The sequence below is a fragment of the Crotalus tigris genome, unplaced genomic scaffold, assembly GCF_016545835.1.
Source record: "Crotalus tigris isolate CLP2741 ecotype Arizona unplaced genomic scaffold, ASM1654583v1 scf7180000018618.293821, whole genome shotgun sequence".
Classification (NCBI taxonomy): Eukaryota; Metazoa; Chordata; class Lepidosauria; order Squamata; family Viperidae; genus Crotalus; species Crotalus tigris.
The window spans coordinates 156,384-175,734 of NW_024097109.1; the positions used below are offsets into that span (position 1 = coordinate 156,384).

General features: G+C 51.5%; 1 protein-coding gene across 2 annotated transcripts in view; it reads left to right on the plus strand.

Moving 5' to 3' along the window:
• Nucleotides 1-19,351, plus strand: part of PHF12 (PHD finger protein 12) — a 66,073-nt gene that overhangs the window by 38,566 nt on the left and 8,156 nt on the right. For both annotated transcript variants that reach the window (XM_039355188.1, XM_039355190.1), the window contains exons 5-10: nt 719-839; nt 3,559-3,691; nt 3,779-3,943; nt 6,938-7,102; nt 10,747-11,515; nt 15,871-15,990. In XM_039355188.1, coding sequence (XP_039211122.1) covers nt 719-839; nt 3,559-3,691; nt 3,779-3,943; nt 6,938-7,102; nt 10,747-11,515; nt 15,871-15,990 — 1,473 coding nt within the window. The remainder of the gene's footprint in view (nt 1-718; nt 840-3,558; nt 3,692-3,778; nt 3,944-6,937; nt 7,103-10,746; nt 11,516-15,870; nt 15,991-19,351) is intronic.

Genomic DNA, 19,351 nt, shown 5'->3' on the forward strand with positions numbered 1-19,351 from the left:
CAGTCACTTCTCTGAAATGGTATAGGTTGAAATGTGTTTGAGTGGTATAGGCTCTCCTGCTTGAGCAGGGGCTGGACTAAAAGACCTCCAAGGTCCCTTCCAGATTCCTATTCTGTTCTGTTCTTTTCTGTTCTGTTCTTTATTTTGTTCTATTCTCTACTCTGTTCTGTTCTGTTCTTTATTCTGTTCTATTCTCTATTCTGTTCTATTCTCTATTCTGTTCTATTGTATTCTATTCTGTTCCATTCCATTCCATATTTTCTATTTATTCTTTATTCTGTTCTATTCTCTATTTATTCTATTCTATTCATTATTCCATTCCATTCCATATTTTCTATTCTACTCTATTCTATTCTACTCTACTCTACTCTACTCTACTCTACTCTACTCTACTCTACTATATTCTGTTCTTCATTATTCTATTCTATTCTATTCTATTCTATATTCATTATTCTATTCAATTCCATTCTATTCCATATTTTCTATTCTGTTCTGTTCTATTCTATTCCTATTCTGTGTCTGTATGCTTGTGTGCATCAAATTTAGAGATCTATCACTGGTCATCTATCCTGTCTCGCTCCCCCCCTCTCTCTTTCCCTCTGTGTGTGTGTGTGTGTGTGTGTGTGTGTTTATAGTATATCACGTTTAGAGACCACCCACCTCACTCCCAGAGCGACTCTCTTCCTGTTCTGTTTCACTTCCTGTTCTGCCCTGCCAGGTACTAGCAAGCGGAGAAGAAAGGAAGAGACCTCCGGGAAGAATGTCAAGAAAGCACAACACGAGCTGGACCATAACGGCCTGGTTCCCTTGCCGGTCAAAGTCTGCTTCACGTGCAGCAGGTAGCAGCTTGGCTCGGGCTGAGGGTCCCCTGTCTGTGGGGACATATCTGGAGCTCGGGCTGGGGGGTCTTATACCTGGGAATGGGAGATGTTCCCCATTTCAGAAGCTCAGCAGCACCCAAGCGCGCGTGCGCGCACACACACACACACACACACACACACACACTTTCCAGTACCCTTAACCCTCCCTCCCTGCTCAAGCCATGCCCTGCTTTCACCCAAGCGTAAAGTTTCCTCCGTGCTGGCCTGGCCTTGTCAGGTCCTCTAGGAAAGAACCAATCTGGAATTTCCTGACAGGGAGGACACTGAATCGGTGGAATGGCTGGCCCCCCGCAGTTGTGGGTCCTTGGTGCTCTCTGAACAGGGTTGTTTTCCTGCAGGAGTTTCATTACTTGAACTAGGTAACAGGGTCAGCACTAGCACTGATGATGTTCCCTAGTTGGGTCATGAAACATCTGCAAGAAGACAACCAGGAGAGCACCAAGGATCCCATTGTTGTCGTCGTCATCCTCCTCCCCTCTCCACAACCCCCCCCCTTCTAGCATTTGATTTGCAGATGTTTCATTACGTGGGTAATGAAACATCTGCAAAAAAACAACCAAGCTTGGAGACCACCGTGGACCCCACTGTCGTTGTCGTCCTCCTCCTCCTCCTCTCCACAACCCCCCTCCCTTTTAGCACAGATGATGTTACCTAGTTGGGTCATGAAACGTCTGCAAGAAAACAGTGAAACCCGCTCAGTAAGCGCCGAGGACCCCACAGTTGTCTTCTCTCTTCCTCTCCCTCTCTACACTCCCTTCTAGCACTGATGATGTTCCCTACGTGGGTAATGAAACATCTGCAAGAAAACAGCCCATCTTAGAGAGCACCAAAGACCCCCACAATCCTCCTCCTCCTCCTCCTCTTCGAGCACTGATGATGCGCCCCAGTTGGGTTATGAAATGTCTGCAGGAAAACAGTGAAGCTCAGAGAGCACTGAGGGCCCCACAGTTGTCTCCCCCTCCCTGCAAATCCCCCTCCCTTCTAGCACTGATGATGTTCCCTAGTTGGATCCTGAAATGTCTGCAAGAAAACCCACCCAGCTCAGAGAGCACCAAGCACCCCACAGTCCTCCCCCTCCTTCCTTTCTTGTACTGATGATGTTACCTAGTTGGGTAGAAAAATGTTGGCAGGAAAACCACCAAGCCTCAGAGAGCACCAAGGACCCCACAATCCCTTCCTCCTCCTCCTCCTCCTCCTCCTCCTCCCCCTTCTAGCACTGATGATGTTCCTTAGTTGGGTCACAAAACATCTGCAAGAAAGCCACCCAGGTCAGGGAACACCAGTGACCCCACAGTCTCTTTCTCCTCCTCCTCTTCCTCCTCCTCCTCCCTTCTAGCACTGATGATGTTCCCTAGTTGGGTCACGAAACGTCTGCAAGGAAACCACCCAGGTCAGGGAACACCAGTGACCCCACAGTCTCCTCCTCCTCCTCTTCTTCTTCCTCCTCCTCCTCCTCTTCCTCCTCCTCCTCCTCCTCTTCTTCTTCCTCCTCCTCCTCTTCCTCTTCCTCCTCCTCCTCCCTTCTAGCACTGATGATGTTCCCTAGTTGGGTCACGAAACGTCTGCAAGAAAGCCACCCAGGTCAGGGAGCACCAGGGACCTCACAGTCTCTTTCTCCTCCTCCTCTTCCTCCTCCTCCTCCTCTTCCTCCTCCTCCTCCTCCTCCTCCTCCTCCTCCTCCTCTTCTTCTTCCTCCTCCTTCCTTCTAGCACTGATGATGTTCCCTAGTTGGGTCACGAAACGTCTGCAAGGAAACCACCCAGTGATCCCACAGTCTCTTTCTCCTCCTCCTCCTTCTCCTCCTCCTCCTCCTCTTCCTCCTCCTCCTCCCTTCTAGCACTGATGATGTTCCCTAGTTGGGTCACGAAACGTCTGCAAGAAAGCCACCCAGGTCAGGGAACACCAGGGACCTCACAGTCTCTTTCTCCTCCTCCTCCTCTTCTTCCTCCTCCTCCTCCTCTTCCTCCTCCTCCTCCTCCTCCTCCTCCTCCCTTCTAGTACTAATGATGTTCCCTAGTTGGGTCACGAAACGTCTGCAAGAAAACCACCCAGGTCAGGGAACACCAGTGACCCCACAGTCTCTTTCTCCTCCTCCTCCTCCTCCTCCTCTTCTTCTTCCTCTTCCTCCTCCTCCTCTTCCTTCTCCTCTTCCTCCTCCTCCTCCTCCTCCCTTCTAGCACTGATGATGTTCCCTAGTTGGGTCACGAAACATCTGCAAGAAAGCCACCCAGGTCAGGGAGCACCAGGGACCCCTCATTTCAAGCTTGAGCTGCCAATATTCTCCTTTATTGGGAAAGGGGGGGGGCACTCCATCACTGGAGGTTTTTAAGAAGAGACCAGACAGCCACTTGTCTGACGCGGTCTATGGTCTGCTTGAGCGGGGGGGGGAGGTTAGACTAGAAGACCTCCAAGGTCCCTTCCAACTCTTTGTCATTCCGAACCTCCCACGGAATTCCTCTTTTTCTGCTTCCCCACACAGTTGGGCCTGCGGGTCACAAGCGAAGTCCTTTCCCACCTTACAAGGGGGTCCCCCTTTGGGGGTTTGCCGCGGGGTGGAGGCCCAGTTCCGGTTGCCCCCTGGGAGGAGGCGACGGGGGTGGGAGGACCCCCGGCAAGGGGCCAAGCCCGAGAGGACCTCTCCCTCCACGGAGTTAAGGATCGCCGTCTTCTTTTCCAGGAGTTGCCGGGTGGCCCCCCTCATCCAGTGCGACTACTGCCCTCTCCTGTTCCACATGGACTGCCTGGAGCCCCCCCTCACGGCCATGCCGCTGGGCAGGTGGATGTGCCCCAACCACATTGAGCACGTGGTGGTAAGCCAGGGTCTCGCCTCGTGGTCGGGGCTGGGGGGGGGGGCAAATGTCTGGCTGGTTTCCCTTAGGCCGCTCCGTCTCTTCCAGCTGAACCAGAAGAACATGACGCTGAGCAACCGGTGCCAGGTGTTTGACCGCTTCCAAGACACCATCTCTCAGCATGCGGTGAAGGTGGACTTCTTGAACCGGATCCACAAGAAGCACCCACCCAACCGCCGGGTGGTCCAGTCGGGGAAGAGGAAGGGCCTGAAGGTAGGAGAGGGAGAGGAGGGGGGAAAGGGAGAGGAAGAGAGAGGAGAAGAGATGTGGAAAGGAGAGGGGAGGGAGGAGAGGAAAGAAAAGAGGAGAGGGAGAGGAGGGGAGAGGAGGAGAAGAGGGGAGGGGAAAGAAGGAGAGGGGAGAGGAGAAGAGAGGAGAGGGAGGGGAGGAGAGGGCAGGGAGGGGGAAGAGGGAGAGGAAGAGAGGGGAGAGGAGATGAGATGAGGTGGAAAGAAGAGGAGAGGGAGGGGAGGAGAGGAGAGGGAGGGGAAGAGGGAGAGGAATCAAGGGGAGATGAGATGAAGTGGAAAGGAGAGGAGAGGAGAGGGAGGAGAGGAGAGGGAGGGGGAAGAGGGAGAGGAAGAGAGGGGAGAAGATGAGATGAGGTGGAAAGAAGAGGAGAGGGAGGAGAAGAGAGGAGAGGGAGGGGAAGAGGGAGAGGAATCAAGGGGAGATGAGATGAGGTGGAAAGGAGAGGAGAGGGAGGGGAGGAGAGGGCAGGGAGGGGGAAGAGGGAGAGGAAGAGGGGAGAGGAGATGAGATGAGGTGGAAAGGAGAGGGAGGAGAAGAGAGGAGAGGAGAGGGAGGGGAAGAGAGGAGAGGGAGGGGAGGAGAGGAGAGGGAGGGGAAGAGAGAGGAATCGAGGGGAGATGAGATGAGGTGGAAAGGAGGAGAGGGAGGAGAAGAGAGGAGAGGGAGGAGAAGAGAGGAGAGGAGGGGGAGGGGAGGAGAGGAGAGGAAAGAAGAGGGAGGAGAGGGAGGGGAAGAGGGAGAGGAATTGAGGGGAGAGGGGAGGGGAGAGGAGAAGAGAGGAGAGGGAGGGGAGGGGGAAGAGGGAGAGGCCGCAGCCAAAAAAGCCAGTTGTCATGGTTCCGACTAATGAAACACTTCAAAGAACTTCCCAGCATGTTTATCCTAAAGCAGTGGTTCTCAACCTGTGGGTGGCGACCCCATTTGGGGTCGAACGACCATTTCACGGGGGTCACCAAACAACGCGATCCGCCATTTTTTTTCATCAGCCGGCGCAGAGGGCGGTGCCGCGCATGCGTGCCGTGCAGGGGGCGGCGCCGCCTGCTTATGACCGGGGTCGCCGTATAAAAAGGTTGAGAACCACTGTCCTAAAGCCTTTATTAACAGTGTTACAAATTGCCAGTCACCATCATGGACGTTTTGATGCCAGAATCTGACTTCCTCTTGCTGGCATCTCACTTTTCTTGCTAAATCCCTCCTTTATCTTGCAGTCACAAGTCACATCTTCCAATTAGCCCAGAGGGCAGAGATTCACTTCCTGTTCCTTTTCCCGGGCTTCTGTTATTTCCCCTCCCTTTTCTCTTGTCATCTGAATTAACTCTAAACGTACCAGACAGTTCTGCATATTTTGTCAAAGCAAGAATATTCAATATTGGCAGCGTTGACACCAATACAATCCTGCGCTGCATAAACAGAGGCATAGATCACGCAAAGTATGAGTGCCGCTTTATAAAACCCTAGGGAGGCCACACCTGGAAGACCGCAGCCAGTTTCGGTCACCGTATCGCAAAAAAAAAAAAGAGGTTGAGAGTTTGGACAAAGTTTAGAGAAGAACAGCTGAGATGATCCAAGGCCTGGAGGCTAAAACGTACGAAGAACGGCTGCGGGATTTGGATTTGGCTAGTCTAAAGAAAAGAAGGACGAGGGGGGACATGATAGCAGAGTTCCAATATCTGAGGGGCTGCCACAAAGAAGAGGGAGCCAAGCTGTTCCCCAAAGCACCAGAGGGCAGGATGAGAAACAGTGGTTGGAAACTGATCAAGGAGAGAAGCAACCTGGAATTAAGGAGAAAGTTCCTGACAGGGAGGACAATTAACCAGTGGAACAACCTGCCTCCAGAAATTGTGGGCGCTCCAACAGTGGAGGTTTTTAAGAAGAGACTGGACATAACACCTGTCTGAGGCAGTGTAGGTTCTCCTGCTTGAGCAGAGGGCTTGACTAGAAGACCTCCAAGGTCCCTTCCAGCTTCTATTCTATTCCTATTCTATTCTATTCTATTCCTTATTCTATTCTATTCCTTATTCTATTCTATTCATTCTATTCTACTCCATTCCATTCCATTCATCTATTGTATTGTATTGTATTGTATTGTATTGTGTTCTGTTCTATTCTATTCCTTATCCTATCCTATTCCCTATTCTATTCTATTCCTTATTCTATTCTATTCTATTCTATTCCATTCCATTCCATCTAGTCTAGTCTATTCCTTATTCCATTCTATTCCATTCCATTCTAATCTAATCTAATCTATTCTAATCTATTCTAATCCTACTCTACTCTATTCTCTATTCTATTTCTATCCCAAACTGGGCATTTAGGAAAGAAAGACCTGCGACTCCATTTGCAGAGAAATATGTACTTTTACTAAAGCCAAGTGATTACAGCGTAGGAAAGCTGGATCTGAAGATTCCAGCATAAGCCCGGTTAAGAAGAGACTGGGCAGCCCTTTGTCTGAAATGGTATAGGGCTTCGTGCCAGAGCAGGGGGTTGGACTTTTCCTCCTCCTCCTCCTCCTCCTCCTCCTCCTCCTCCTCCTCCTCCTCCTCCTCCTCCTCCTCCTCCTCCACCACCACCACCACCACCACCACAACTCCCCTTCTCTTCTAACACTGGTTGATGTTCCCTAATGGGGTCATGAAACGTCTGCAAGAAAGCCACCCAGCTCAGAGAGCCCCCGGGACCCCTCAGGTTTTGGTAACCGTTCTGAGCTTTGGCACCTCTTCAGTGGGCCCAACCCATGTCTCTGGAGAGCTCTTGGTCCGGTTTCTGTTTTCCATCATTCCCCCCCTCACCCCCGCTCCGCTCCCCCCATGTTTTACGCCAGGCTGCCCTCCGTTGACGCGACGGCCGATCTGACCGCCCTTCCTGGGCGTCCCCGGCCGTCCTTGTGGGCTCACTTGCAATGCCAGGGTTCTGCCAGCCTCCGAGGGCTGTAACCGCCTTCTCCGCCGCCCGCAGGTCCCGGAGGCCATCAAGTCCCAGTACCGGATCCCACCAGCATTAATGGCGCCGGCGGCCATCCGAAACGGGGAGCTGATTTGCAACGGGTTTTCCGAGGAGTCTTTGCCGAAGGCCCCCGGCAGCGCTTCCCAGCACTTAGCCGCCCAGGCTGAACAGCAAGAGGTAACGGCTGACACGCCTCGTATTTGGGGGGGGGGACAGGCAGGAGGGTTAGGGGGTTGCCCTCCTGGCAGGCTGCAGCTAACGCCCCCTTCTCTGGGTCTTAGAATTGGGGCAGGGCCCTCTGGCAGAGCAACCCACCCCCACACAAGCCCAGCCCCCACAGAAAACCTGTAGCCCAGCTCCTTCCCTTAGTTGGGGGTTGTATCAAGCAGGGTCCTCCCCTCTTCCCCACGGAGCCTCCTTCATCGGCTTTGGGCTAGGAGAGCCGAAGGAAGCCAGGCTGCTGATGTGGAATGGAGGCAGTCCTTGACTTACGACCACAACGGACGTTTCCACTGGTGAGCAAGGCGAGCTTTGCCCTGTTTTATGTCCTTCCTCGCCACGGCTCTTAAGTGCATCCCTGGCGGTCGCCAAGTCAGCAGCGTGATTGTTGAGGTCACCAAAGGGGGTGACGTGAGCCCAGGACACCCCAACCGTCATAAACACAGGCCAGTTTCCGAACCGTCACAAGTACGTGACAGTTTCTGAACCGTCATAAGTACGTGACAGTTTCCGAACCGTCATAAGTACGTGACAGTTTCCGAACCGTCATAAGCACAGGCCAGTTTCTGAACCGTCATAAGTACGTGACAGTTTCCGAACCGTCATAAGTACATGACAGTTTCCAACCGTCATAAGTACATGACAGTTTCCGACCGTCATAAGTACATGACAGTTTCTGAACCGTCATAAGTACATGACAGTTTCTGAACCGTCATAAGCACAGGCCAGTTTCCGAACCGTCATAAGTACGGGACAGTTTCCGAACCATCATAAGTACATGACAGTTTCCGAACCGTCATAAGTACGTGCCAGTTTCCGAACCGTCATAAGTACATGACAGTTTCCGAACCGTCATAAGTACGGGACAGTTTCCGAACCATCATAAGTACATGACAGTTTCCGAACTGTCATAAGTACGTGACAGTTTCCGAACCGTCATAAGTACATGACAGTTTCCGAACCGTCATAAGTACGTGACAGTTTCCGAACCGTCATAAGTACATGACAGTTTCCAACCGTCATAAGTACATGACAGTTTCTGACCGTCATAAGTACATGACAGTTTCTGAACCGTCATAAGTACATGACAGTTTCTGAACCATCATAAGCACAGGCCAGTTTCCGAACCGTCATAAGTACGGGACAGTTTCCGAACCATCATAAGTACATGACAGTTTCCGAACCGTCATAAGTACGTGCCAGTTTCCGAACCGTCATAAGTACATGACAGTTTCCGAACCGTCATAAGTACGTGACAGTTTCCGAACCATCATAAGTACGGGACAGTTTCCAAACCGTCATAAGTACATGACAGTTTCCGAACCGTCATAAGTACATGACAGTTTCCGACCGTCATAAGTACATGACAGTTTCTGAACCGTCATAAGTACGACAGTTTCTGAACCGTCATAAGCACAGGCCAGTTTCCGAACCGTCATAAGTACGTGCCAGTTTCCGAACCGTCATAAGTACATGACAGTTTCCGAACCGTCATAAGTACGTGACAGTTTCCGAACCGTCATAAGTACAGGACAGTTTCCGAACCGTCATAAGTACATGACAGTTTCTGAACCGTCATAAGTACATGACAGTTTCTGAACCGTCATAAGCACAGGCCAGTTTCCGAACCGTCATAAGTACGTGCCAGTTTCCGAACCGTCATAAGTACATGACAGTTTCCGAACCGTCATAAGTACGTGACAGTTTCCGAACCGTCATAAGTACGGGACAGTTTCCGAACCGTCATAAGTACATGACAGTTTCCGAACCGTCATAAGTATGTGACAGTTTCTGAACCGTCATAAGCACAGACCAGTTTCCGAGTGTCCCAAATTTTGATCACGTGACCAATTTTGTGACCGGATTGTCTGCCTCCCACTCGGCTATCCAGGATTTCTTTCATTTCTGAAAATCTTTCGTTTCGTTTTCTCTAACTAACCCAGTGGTTCTCAACCCTTTTAATGCCGCGAGCCCCCAACCGGTCGTAAGTCGAGGACTCCTCAACTGGTGCAGCCCCGTTTGCAGAAGGGGACTTTTGGCGGGCTCAGCAGGGCAGAGACAGCCTGGACAATTCCGATTGGCTTTTGAAAGCCAATAGAATTAGACTCTGTTCAAGAGAGTCTCTTCTATTGGCTTTCAAAAGCCAATAGAATAAAAGGGAGGAGCACAGCTAAGGAAAAGGGGGAGAAAATGGCGGACTGCGTTGTTTGGCGACCCCTGTGAAATGGTCGTTCGACCCCAAATGGGGTCCCGACCCACCGGTGGAGAACCGCTGAACTAACCCATTCGAAGCCTCTTTCTCCCCCCGCACATCCCCCCCCAGTCCTTTACTCTAATGACAGCATGAAAACATAGAGGCACGTAGTTGCTACGTTTTCACTCCCGGCCTGGATTTTGATCCCGCGAGCAATTTTAATCCTGCGACTTGTTGACGGTTTTGCAGGCACTGCTCGCAAGCGAGAAAGGGGAAAAAAAAAAACCAAAACAAAACGGGTCCCGAGTTGCTTTTTCCCACCGCTGGGAACTTCGGTCCCTCAAATGAATGTTTGTCAAGGGCTTAGGGTTACTTGCAGTAAGAAATAACAGGCCAGCATACTTTAAAACAGGTTTAAAACTCCTTTGCGTGGTGCAAAACCTTTCGGGAGAAGGAGAGGCGTCCTTCCGTGGCTGGCTTTTGGCAGCCCCCCCCCCCCTCTGTCCACGGGAGGACCTTCTGACAATGGAGAAACCAGATTTACGTAAAAAAAGAAAATCCTGTTAAACTGAGTTTAACAACTGCACTTAACAACTTGGGCAAGAAAGGTGGCGAAATGGGGCAAAAAGTTCACTCCGCTGCCTCGCTTAGTGACGGAAATGTCGGGCTCCATTTGTTGTGAGTCGAGGACTGCCTGCCTACCACCCCCTAGTGCAGTGTTTCCCAAACTTGACCATTTTAAGGCATGTGGACTTCAACTCCCAGAATTCCACAGCCAGCGTTGCTGGCTGTGGAATTCTGGGAGTTGAAGTCCTCATGCCTTAAAATGGTCAAGTTTGGGAAACATGGCCCTAGTGCCGTGATGATGGCGAAGCCTTTTAGAGACCGGGGGCCCAAACTGCAACCCAAAACCCGCTTCTGCCTTGTCGGCGGGGGGGCGTGGCCCCTTGGGTGGGCGTGGCCAATTGAGTGTGGCCCATTGGGTGGGCGTGGCTGCGGTGGTCCCGGCAGACTGGGTGGGACTAAAAAGTTCAATCCATCCATTCCAACTTTGCAAGATCTCCCCCCCCCCCCCCGCGAGAAGTTGAAATTGACCGATCGATTGAACCTTTTGGTTTTTTTGCACACGGCGGCGGAGGCCTAAAGCGAAAAGGTTTTATAAAACCCAGCTGAAGGCCTAGGACTGGGGCGACGGCGCGCGTGCCCACCGACAGGGCTCTGAGTGCCGCCTCTGGCACCCGTGCCGTAGCTTCGCCACCACTGGTCTAGTGCTTTACAGTTCGCTCGCTCTGGGCGGTTCAGCAGCTCAGACCATACCTACGGCCGGACCGAGGCAGGGCGGGGGGGGGGGCAGAGCTGACCGCTATCCTTCCTGACCTCTGACCCGTGGCCTCCCTTTCTCTTTCAGTGGCTGTGCAGCATCGTGGCCCTGCAGTGCAGCATCCTCAAACACTTATCGGCCAAACAGGGCCCTTTTTCCTGGGACGTGGAGCAGCTGGAAAAAGGGGATGTCAAGCCGGTGCTGGCGGCCGACGGCTCCCTGGCCAGTCTGTACCGCGCGGCGGACAAGCCCACCCCTCCTTCCGCTTGCCCGGCTTCTTGCCCCGCGGGGCTCATCCCCCAGAACTCCTTGCAGGACGAGACCCCCTACCCCTCCTCCGCGGACCGGCCCAAGAAGCCTCCCCCCTGTGGGACGTCCAACGGCCTCGGTGGGGCCGCCGAGGTGAAAGTCAATGGCCCCAGCTTCTATGGCGAGGCCTCGGCGCCCACCTCCTCCAGGCTGAGCGGGCCGGGCGGGCCCGGGTCTCACCGGCAGCAGCCCTGGCCTCGGCCCACCACTCCCCCGGCGGCGTACGGGCTCCTCAACCACGTGGCTGGGGCGGTGGTGAAGACGGAGAAGGCGGCGGGGCCCGTCTCGTGCCCGCACAAGGGCGCCGTGCCCGTCGCCACCCTGCTGGCCTCCATCCCCAGCTCTTGCTTCGGCCTGGAAGCTGCCACGGCGTGGCCCCCGAAGAACACTCAGGCGCCGATCGGGCCTCTGCTCACCACAGATCTGGGCGCAGCGGACTCTCCTGTCTCCGCCACGTGGGCCCTCACCCCCCACCCAGCGGCTGTAGGGGAGGGGGGCTCCGCCGTGGGCCCCGCCCACGGTTTTTGTTCGTCAGCCCCGCCTCCAGGTGAGCACAGAGGATGGCTTTCTTTTTTTTTTTTTTTTTTGGTGCTCAGGTACAAAAGCGCATCAAGTAAGGGACAACGAGAACCGGAGGGTTAAATTGCAATTTAGCTACATTAAAAGTGTTGTGGATTTAACACTTTTAAGTCCCTTTAAGAAGAGACTGGGCGGTCGTTTGTCTGGAATGTCGCAGGGCACCTGGGAGGTCTTCTAGTCCAGCCCCCTGCTCAAGCAGGCGGCCGTATCTCAGGGGTGTCCAACCTTGGAACTTTAAGACTTGTGGATTTCAACTCTCGCGCCGGCTGGGGAATTCTGGGAGTTGACATCCACAAGTCTTAAAGTTCCAAGGTTGGACCCCCCTGATAGAAGGTCTTGAGGGTTAGACTAGAAGACCTCCAAGGTCCCTTCCCGCTCTTGTTATTCGGTTACGTCTTTCCAGTACAAGCACTGGGGTCAGGTTTGCCGTGGATACCTGGGTGACACAAAGTGGATACGGGCTGCAGAGGTCCAGGGCTCGGCTCTCTGTGTTGTGGCTTGAGGCTGCTCCGCTGTCTTGCAGCCCTGGGCCTGGGTGCCTGAGGGAGTGCGTCCCAAGGCAGGGTGGCGCAGTGGTTAGAGTGCAGTACTGGAGGCTACTTCCGCTGACTGCTGACTGCCAGCAGTCCTTCCTCCCTTCCCTTCTTCTTTCCTTCTTTCTCCCTTCCCTCCTTCCCTCCTTCCTTCCTTCTTTCTCCCTTTTTTCCCTTCCCTCCTTCCTTCCTTCTTTCTCCCTCCCTTTTCTCCCTTCTTTCCTCCCTTCCCTCCTTCCTTCCTTCTTTCTCCCTCCCTTTTCTCCCTTCCTCCCTTCCCTCCTTCCTTCCTTCCTTCTTTCTCCCTCCCTTTTCTCCCTTCTTTCTCCCTCCCTTTTTCCCTTCCTTCCTCCCTTCCCTCCTTCTTTCCCTCCTTTTTCTTCCTTCCTTCCTTCCCTCCTTCCTTCTTTCTCCCTCCCTTTTCTCCCTTCCTTCCTTCCTTCCTTCCTTCCTTCTTTCTCCCTCCTTTCCTTCCTTCCTTCCTCCCTTTCCTCCTTCCTTCTCCCTCCCTTCCCTTCCTTCTTTCCTTCCTTCCTCCCCTCTTTCTCCCTCCCTCCCTCTCCTTCCTTCCTTCCTTCCTTCCTTCCTTCCTTTCCTGCCCTGGTGGCGCAGTGGTTAGAACACAGCATTGCAGGCTAACTCTGCCCACCGCCAGGAAGTTCGATCCTGACCGGCTCCAGGTTAACTCTGCCTTCCATCCTTCGGAAGTGAGTAAAATGAGGACTCAGATTGTTGGGGGCAAATAGGCTGACTCTGTACGCCGCTCAGAGGGGTCTGTCAAGCACTGTGAAGCGGTATATAAGTTTAAGAGCTATTGCTTAGGGAAGGAAGGAAGGAAGGAAGGAAGGAAGGAAGGAAGGAAGGAAGGAAGGAAGGAAACCGTGGTGTCGCAGCGGTTAGAACGCAGTATTGCAAACTAATTCTGCCCACAGCCAGGAAGTTTGATCTTTATGGGGCTCGAGGTTGACTCAGCCTTCCGTCCTTCCGAGGTCGATAAAATAAGGACCAGGATTGTAAAGCTTCTTAGAGAGGGCTGTAAAAGTGTGATGAAGTGGCATATAAGTGCTGTTGCCATTGTTATTGCTACCTAAGGTCTCCTCTATGGTCTGCCTTCCTGGGATGTTTATTGACTTATTTATTACTCGACCACTTCAAAACGCGCTGAATTCGTAATTCGACACCCTTTGGAGCAGAATTCTCGTCCCCGGCGCTTGTCTTTCTCCCGGTAGTCGACATGCAAGGAAGAACTTTGCTGATTTCAGCTGCCTCGTGACTCGCTATTTCTTCCAGCCGAAATAGCGGGTCACGTGGTTTTCTCAGTACTTAATAATAATAAAGTCAGAAGGGATCTCGGAGGTCATCTAGTCCAACCCCAGGCAGGAAACCCTATACTATTTCAGACAAATGGCTGTCCAGTCTCTTCTTTAAAACTTCCAGTGTTGGAGCATTCACAGCTTCTGGAGGCAGGTTGTTAATAATAATAAAGTTAGAAGGGATCTCGGAGGTCATCTAGTCCAACCCCCTGCTCAGGCAGGAAACCCTATACTATTTCAGACAAATGGCTGTCCACTCTCTTCTTAAAAACTTCCAGTGTTGAAGCATTCACCACTTTTGGAGGCAGGTGGTTCCACTGGTTAATTGTTCTCACTGTCAGGAAGTTTCTCCTTAGTTCCAGGTTGCTTCTCACCTTGATTAGTTTCCCTCCGTTGCTTCTTGTCCTGCCTTCAGGCGCTTTGGAGAAGAGCTTGACTCCCTCTTCTTTGGGGCAGCCCCTGAGATATTGTCGGGTTTAGATTTCGTTGCATCATCTAGAACGGGTCCCGAACCCCTGGTCTGTGGACCGGTACTGGGCCACGGCATGCCAGCAACCGGGCTGCACAAACAAGCAAAGCCCCATCCTTGGGATGCAGGCAGTACACGAAACCGAGCACCCTCCAATCCGTGGAAAAATCTTTCTCTACGAAAAGTTGGGGGCCTCTGATCTAGAACGAATAACCGACGAGTACCGAGTACCGAGGTGCTGCTCTATTATTATTTGCATCCGGAGGGACCGAAGGGAGATTGCCATAATTTATCAGTGCAAACATCACACAAAGAGCTTTTTAGCAGCACAAAGAACTTGTTAAGAGTGTGCAGATTGTCCCAGAAGCTAACTTTGGACTAAAAGGTAGAAGGATGACGTTTTTCTCTCAACCAGAAATAATTTTGCTCTGTTTTTTGCCCTTTCCCATTGGTAATTCCTTCTGTCTCTGGCCCCACTCACAAATAAATTTTGTTTCTTTTGCTGTACACAATTGACATACAGGTAGTCCTTGACCTAGTTTAGGGACCGTTCCAACTTATGACAGCACTGAAAAAAAAAGAGAGATTTTTGACCGTTTTTCACAGTTAACCACCTTTGCAGCATCCCCACGGTCAGGTGATCAAAATTCAAAGGCTTGGCAACTGGCTCAAAGTTATGAAGGTCGCACTGTGATCCCCTTTTGAGACCGTCTGAGTCAAAGGGGAAAGCCACATCTACTTAACAGCTGGGTTATTGATTTAGCAACTGCCGTGATTTTACTTAGCTTTGGCTAAAAGAGGTCTTAAAATGTGGTAGGACTCACAACAAATGTCTAGCTTAGTGACGGACATTTTGGGCTCAGCTGCGGTTGTAAGTCGAGGGCTACTGTAATTTTCAGCCACTTCCGAGTGTTTATTAGTTTTCATTGCACTAGCTTGGTTATAAACCAGGGGTCTTCCAACTTGGCCCTTTGATGACATGTGGACTTCAACTCCCAGAATTCCTCAGCTAGGCACACTGGCTGAGGAATTCTGGGAGTTGAAGTCCACAAGTCATGAAGGGGCCATAGTTCCCCCATGCTGGCTCAGGAATTCTGGGAGTTGAAGTCCATGAGTCATGAAGGGGCCATAATTCCACCTGCTGGCTGAGGAATTCTGGGAGTTGAAGTCCACGAGTCATGAAGGGGCCATAATTCCCCCATGCTGGCTGAGGAATTCTGGGAGTTGAAGTCCACGAGTCATGAAGGGGCCATAATTCCCCCATGCTGGCTCAGGAATTCTGGGAGTTGAAGTCCATGAGTCATAGCCATAATTCCCCCATGCTGGCTGAGAAATTCTGGGAGTTGAAGTCCACGAGTCATGAAGGGAGCCATAGTTCCCCCATGCTGGCTCAGGAATTCTGGGAGTTGAAGTCCACGAGTCATGAAGGGGCCATAATTCCCCCATGCTGGCTCAGGAATTCTGGGAGTTGAAGTCCATGAGTCATAGCCATAATTCCCCCATGCTGGCTGAGAAATTCTGGGAGTTGAAGTCCACAAGTCATGAAGGGGCCATAGTTCCCCCATGCTGGCTGAGGAATTCTGGGAGTTGAAGTCCATGAGTCATGATGGGGCCATAATTCCCCCTGCTGGCTGAGGAATTCTGGGAGTTGAAGTCCACCAATCATGAAGGGGGCCATAGTTCCCCCATGCTGGCTGAGGAATCCTTGGAGTTGAAGTCCACAAGTCATGAAGGGGCCATAGTCCCCCCCATGCTGACTGAGGAATTCTGGGAGTTGAAGTCCACCAGTCATCAAAAGGCCAAGTTGGAAGACCCTTGCTTATGGACTTCAACTCCCAGAATTCCTCAGCCAGCCTGCCTGGCTGAGGAATTCTGGGAGTTGAAGTCCACAAGTCGTCATAGACCAAGTTTGAAGACCCCCTGTTATAAACGGATTTCGCAGTCTGTCCAGATCTGGTAGATTTAACCCTGACCTGAGCTGACCTGTTTGCTTTTCTCTCCTCTCCAGATGGAAAGGTCAGCCCGGATCCCCTTCCTGGTTTAGCCACCCCTTCCTCGCTCCCTTCCAATTCTTCGGCCGCGGTGGACATTGCAGGTCCCGTGAAGGCATTAATCGACGGCAGCGGAGGTGAGGGTCCTTGGCCTGGGCAGAAGGTCTGCGGAGATTCTCCTCCAGGTCAGGTTGTCCCAAAGGTGTTTTTTCAGGAGTTTTTTTTTTTTTCCTTGAAGACTGTTCGCTTCTCATCCCAGATGCTTCTTCAGTTCTGCCTGAATGGTGGAGGATGGAAGGATGTAGATGCCTTGCAGTCATCTGGTCATTCACGCTCTTTCTGAGAGGCCTTGAGGCCACTTGGAGGTTCATCTGTATCTTCAGAGTCACCTGAGTGTAAACAGGTGTGCTGTTCACCCTGTTGACCCATGACTGTTGTCCCAGGTTTGCCACCAACCATATTGTGAAGGTCGCAGATGATACAACAGCAGTGGGCCTTATTCAGGATGACAAGGTGGAAGCTTACCGCAAGGAGGTTGAGAGGTTGGTGAACTGGTGTAAGGAGAACAGCCTAGTTTTAAATACCAAAATAACCAAAGAGATCATTGTCGATTTCAGAAAAGGCAGGCACAGCCAGACTTCTCTGGGCATTAATGATTCACCTGCGGTGAGGGTTACCAGCGTCAAATTCCTGGGTGTGCAGCTAACGAGTAGGCTGACTTGGTCGCTCAACAGCGGGAAACTGGTGAAGCGGGCACAGCAGCGCCTGCATTTTCTGCATCGCATGAGAAAAGCACATCTTTCTTCCCCTGTCCTGACCACTTTCTATAGAGGGATGATCGAGAGCATCCTGTCATACAGCATCACAGTCTGGTTTGGAAGCATCCCTGCTTCAGACAGGAAGGCAGTGCAGAGAGTGGTGAGGACGGCAGAAAAGATCATTAGCAGTTCCCTCCCTCCCATCCAGGACATAGCGCAGAAGTGCTGTTTGAGCAGGGTCCGTAAGATTATCTGGGACACTACACACCCTCTTCACGACCTGTTTTCCTTGTTACCTTTGGGGGGGGGGCTCTGTGGTATCCCAAGCAGAACATCCAGATTCAGCCAGAGTTTCATTCCATACAGCACTAACCTTGCAAACTCTCAAGCTTCCTCCTTCTGTTATATATTCAAGATGGATAATATTTAATATTTATTTGCTATGTATATGTAGGGGGTGGGTCTATACATATGTTGTATATAATATGTTTTACGTGTGAGTCATGTTTGTGTTTCACTTTGAGAGCGGGCAACTCAATTTCATTTTTGACGTGTGCCGTTGTGCCCACGGTAAAAAAAATGACAATAAAGGTTATCTTATCTCTTTTTGGAATTGCTGAAAGGACTGTGTTGTAAAGAGGAGATGGGGGGGGGTGTTGTGTCCCTCCCCCTCTGTTGAGAGAAGGCCGTTCAGTTTTGACCTAGATGGCCTCTTGGACAGACAGCAGTCCTGCCTGTCCAAAATGGGGACTTGGCTGTCTTGCAGAGAGGGGCCTTGATCTTTCAAGTGCAGTGGGGCTGCTGATGACAACTCTTAAAGCCACTCTTGAAGACAGCAAAGTCCACATTTTGAACAAAGAGGACCACTGCTAGTTTGAACCGCCCTCTGGGCCCTATCTTAACAAAATGAAAGTCAGTGTAGAGAAAAGTCAAGTCTTACACTTAAGCAAGAAAAACCCAAAAAGGACACACGTGGATTGGGTGAAACCAGGCGTAATAGCAGCAACTGTGAGAGGGATAAGATAAGATAAGATAAGATGACCTTTATTGTCATTTTTTTACTGTGGGCACAACGGCACACATCAAAAATGAAATTTAGTTGCCCGGTCTCAAAGTGAAACGCATACATGACACACACCTAAACATACTATATACAACATAACTTGGAGTCTTAGTGGACAATCAGTTAAACATCTTGGATCTTGGAGTCTTCATGGAAAATCAATTCAAGATGAGCCAACTGTATGTGGCAGCAGCCAAAAAAGCCAATACAATCCTAAGTTGCATTAACAGAGGAGTCAGTCAAGATTGTGCGAGGCAGTAGTACAGTGGTTCTCAACCTTTTTAATGCTACGACCCCCCAAGTGGTCGTAAGTCGAGGACTAAACTGGTTGTAAGTCGAGGACTACCCAACCGGTCGTAAGTGGAGTGCCCGGGAATGCCACGCATGTGTGGTGCTGCCCCCTGCGCCGGCCGAGACGTAGCTAGCAAGCGGCAGAGACAGAGCAGGCCGACCACCGGCTGGGCCACCAGCTGGCCCAGCCCAAGGGAGGTAAGGCACCCGCCAGAAAAGGGGAAAAAATGGGCAGCCTTGCTTGGCGACCCCCATGAAATGGTCGATCGACCCCAAATGGGGTCGCGACCCATAGGTTGAGAACCGCTGCACTAGTACCGCTCTACAAAGCTTTAGTAAGACCCCAGCTAGGATACAGAATCCAGTTTTGGTCTCCACACTATAAAAAAGATGTTGAGACTCTGGAAAAAGTGCAGAGAAGAGCAACAAAGATGATCAGGGAACCGGAGGCTAAATCATACGAAGAGTGGTTGCAGGAACTGGGCATGGCTAGTCTAGTGAAGAGAAGGACCAGGGGAGACATGATAGCAGCCTTCCAATATTTGAGGGGCAGTCACACAGAGGAGGGGGTTCCACCTAGTTTCCAGGGCACCCAAAGTCCAGACAAGGAATAACGGATGGAATCCGATCAAGGGGAGATTCAACCTGGAAATAAGGGGAAATTTCCTGACAGTGAGGACAATCAACCAATGGGACAGACGTTGCCTTCAGATGTTGTGGGAGCGTCATCACTGGACGCTTTCAAGAAGAGACTGGACTGCCGTCTGTCAGAAATGGTGTAGAGTCTCCTGCTTGGGCAGGGGGTTGGACTAGATGACCTCCAAGGTCCCTTCCAACTCTGCTATTCTGATTCCAGTCTACCACACAGTCCTTTCAGCAGTTCCAAGGAGGCTCCACATCCATTTGCATTACTCCAATGACCCTCAGGACACAGGTGTAAACCTCCAAGTGGCCTCAACACCCTCTAAAACAGTGGTTCTCAACCTGTGGGTCGGGACCCCATTTGGGGTCGAATGACCATTTCACGGGGGTCGCCAAACCATCCTGTCCGCCATTTTTTTCCCTTTTCCCTAGCTGTCCTACTCCCTCTTATTGGTGGCCACACCCACTTGGGGGTCACCACAACATGGGGAACTGTATTATGGGGTCACGGCTTTAGAAAGGTTGAGAATCACTGCTCTAAAAGAAGGCAAATGACCAGCTGTCTGCAAGAAGTATAAATCCTTCCACTCCCCACCATCCAGTCAGAGCTGAAGAAGCTTCTGGATTGAGAAGGGAAATGTCTTCAAGGGGAATGGAAGGATTTATCCTCCTTGCAGACAGTCGGTCATTTGCCTTGGAGGCTGAGCTGTGTCCTCAGGGTCACCTGAGTGGTACAAATGGGTG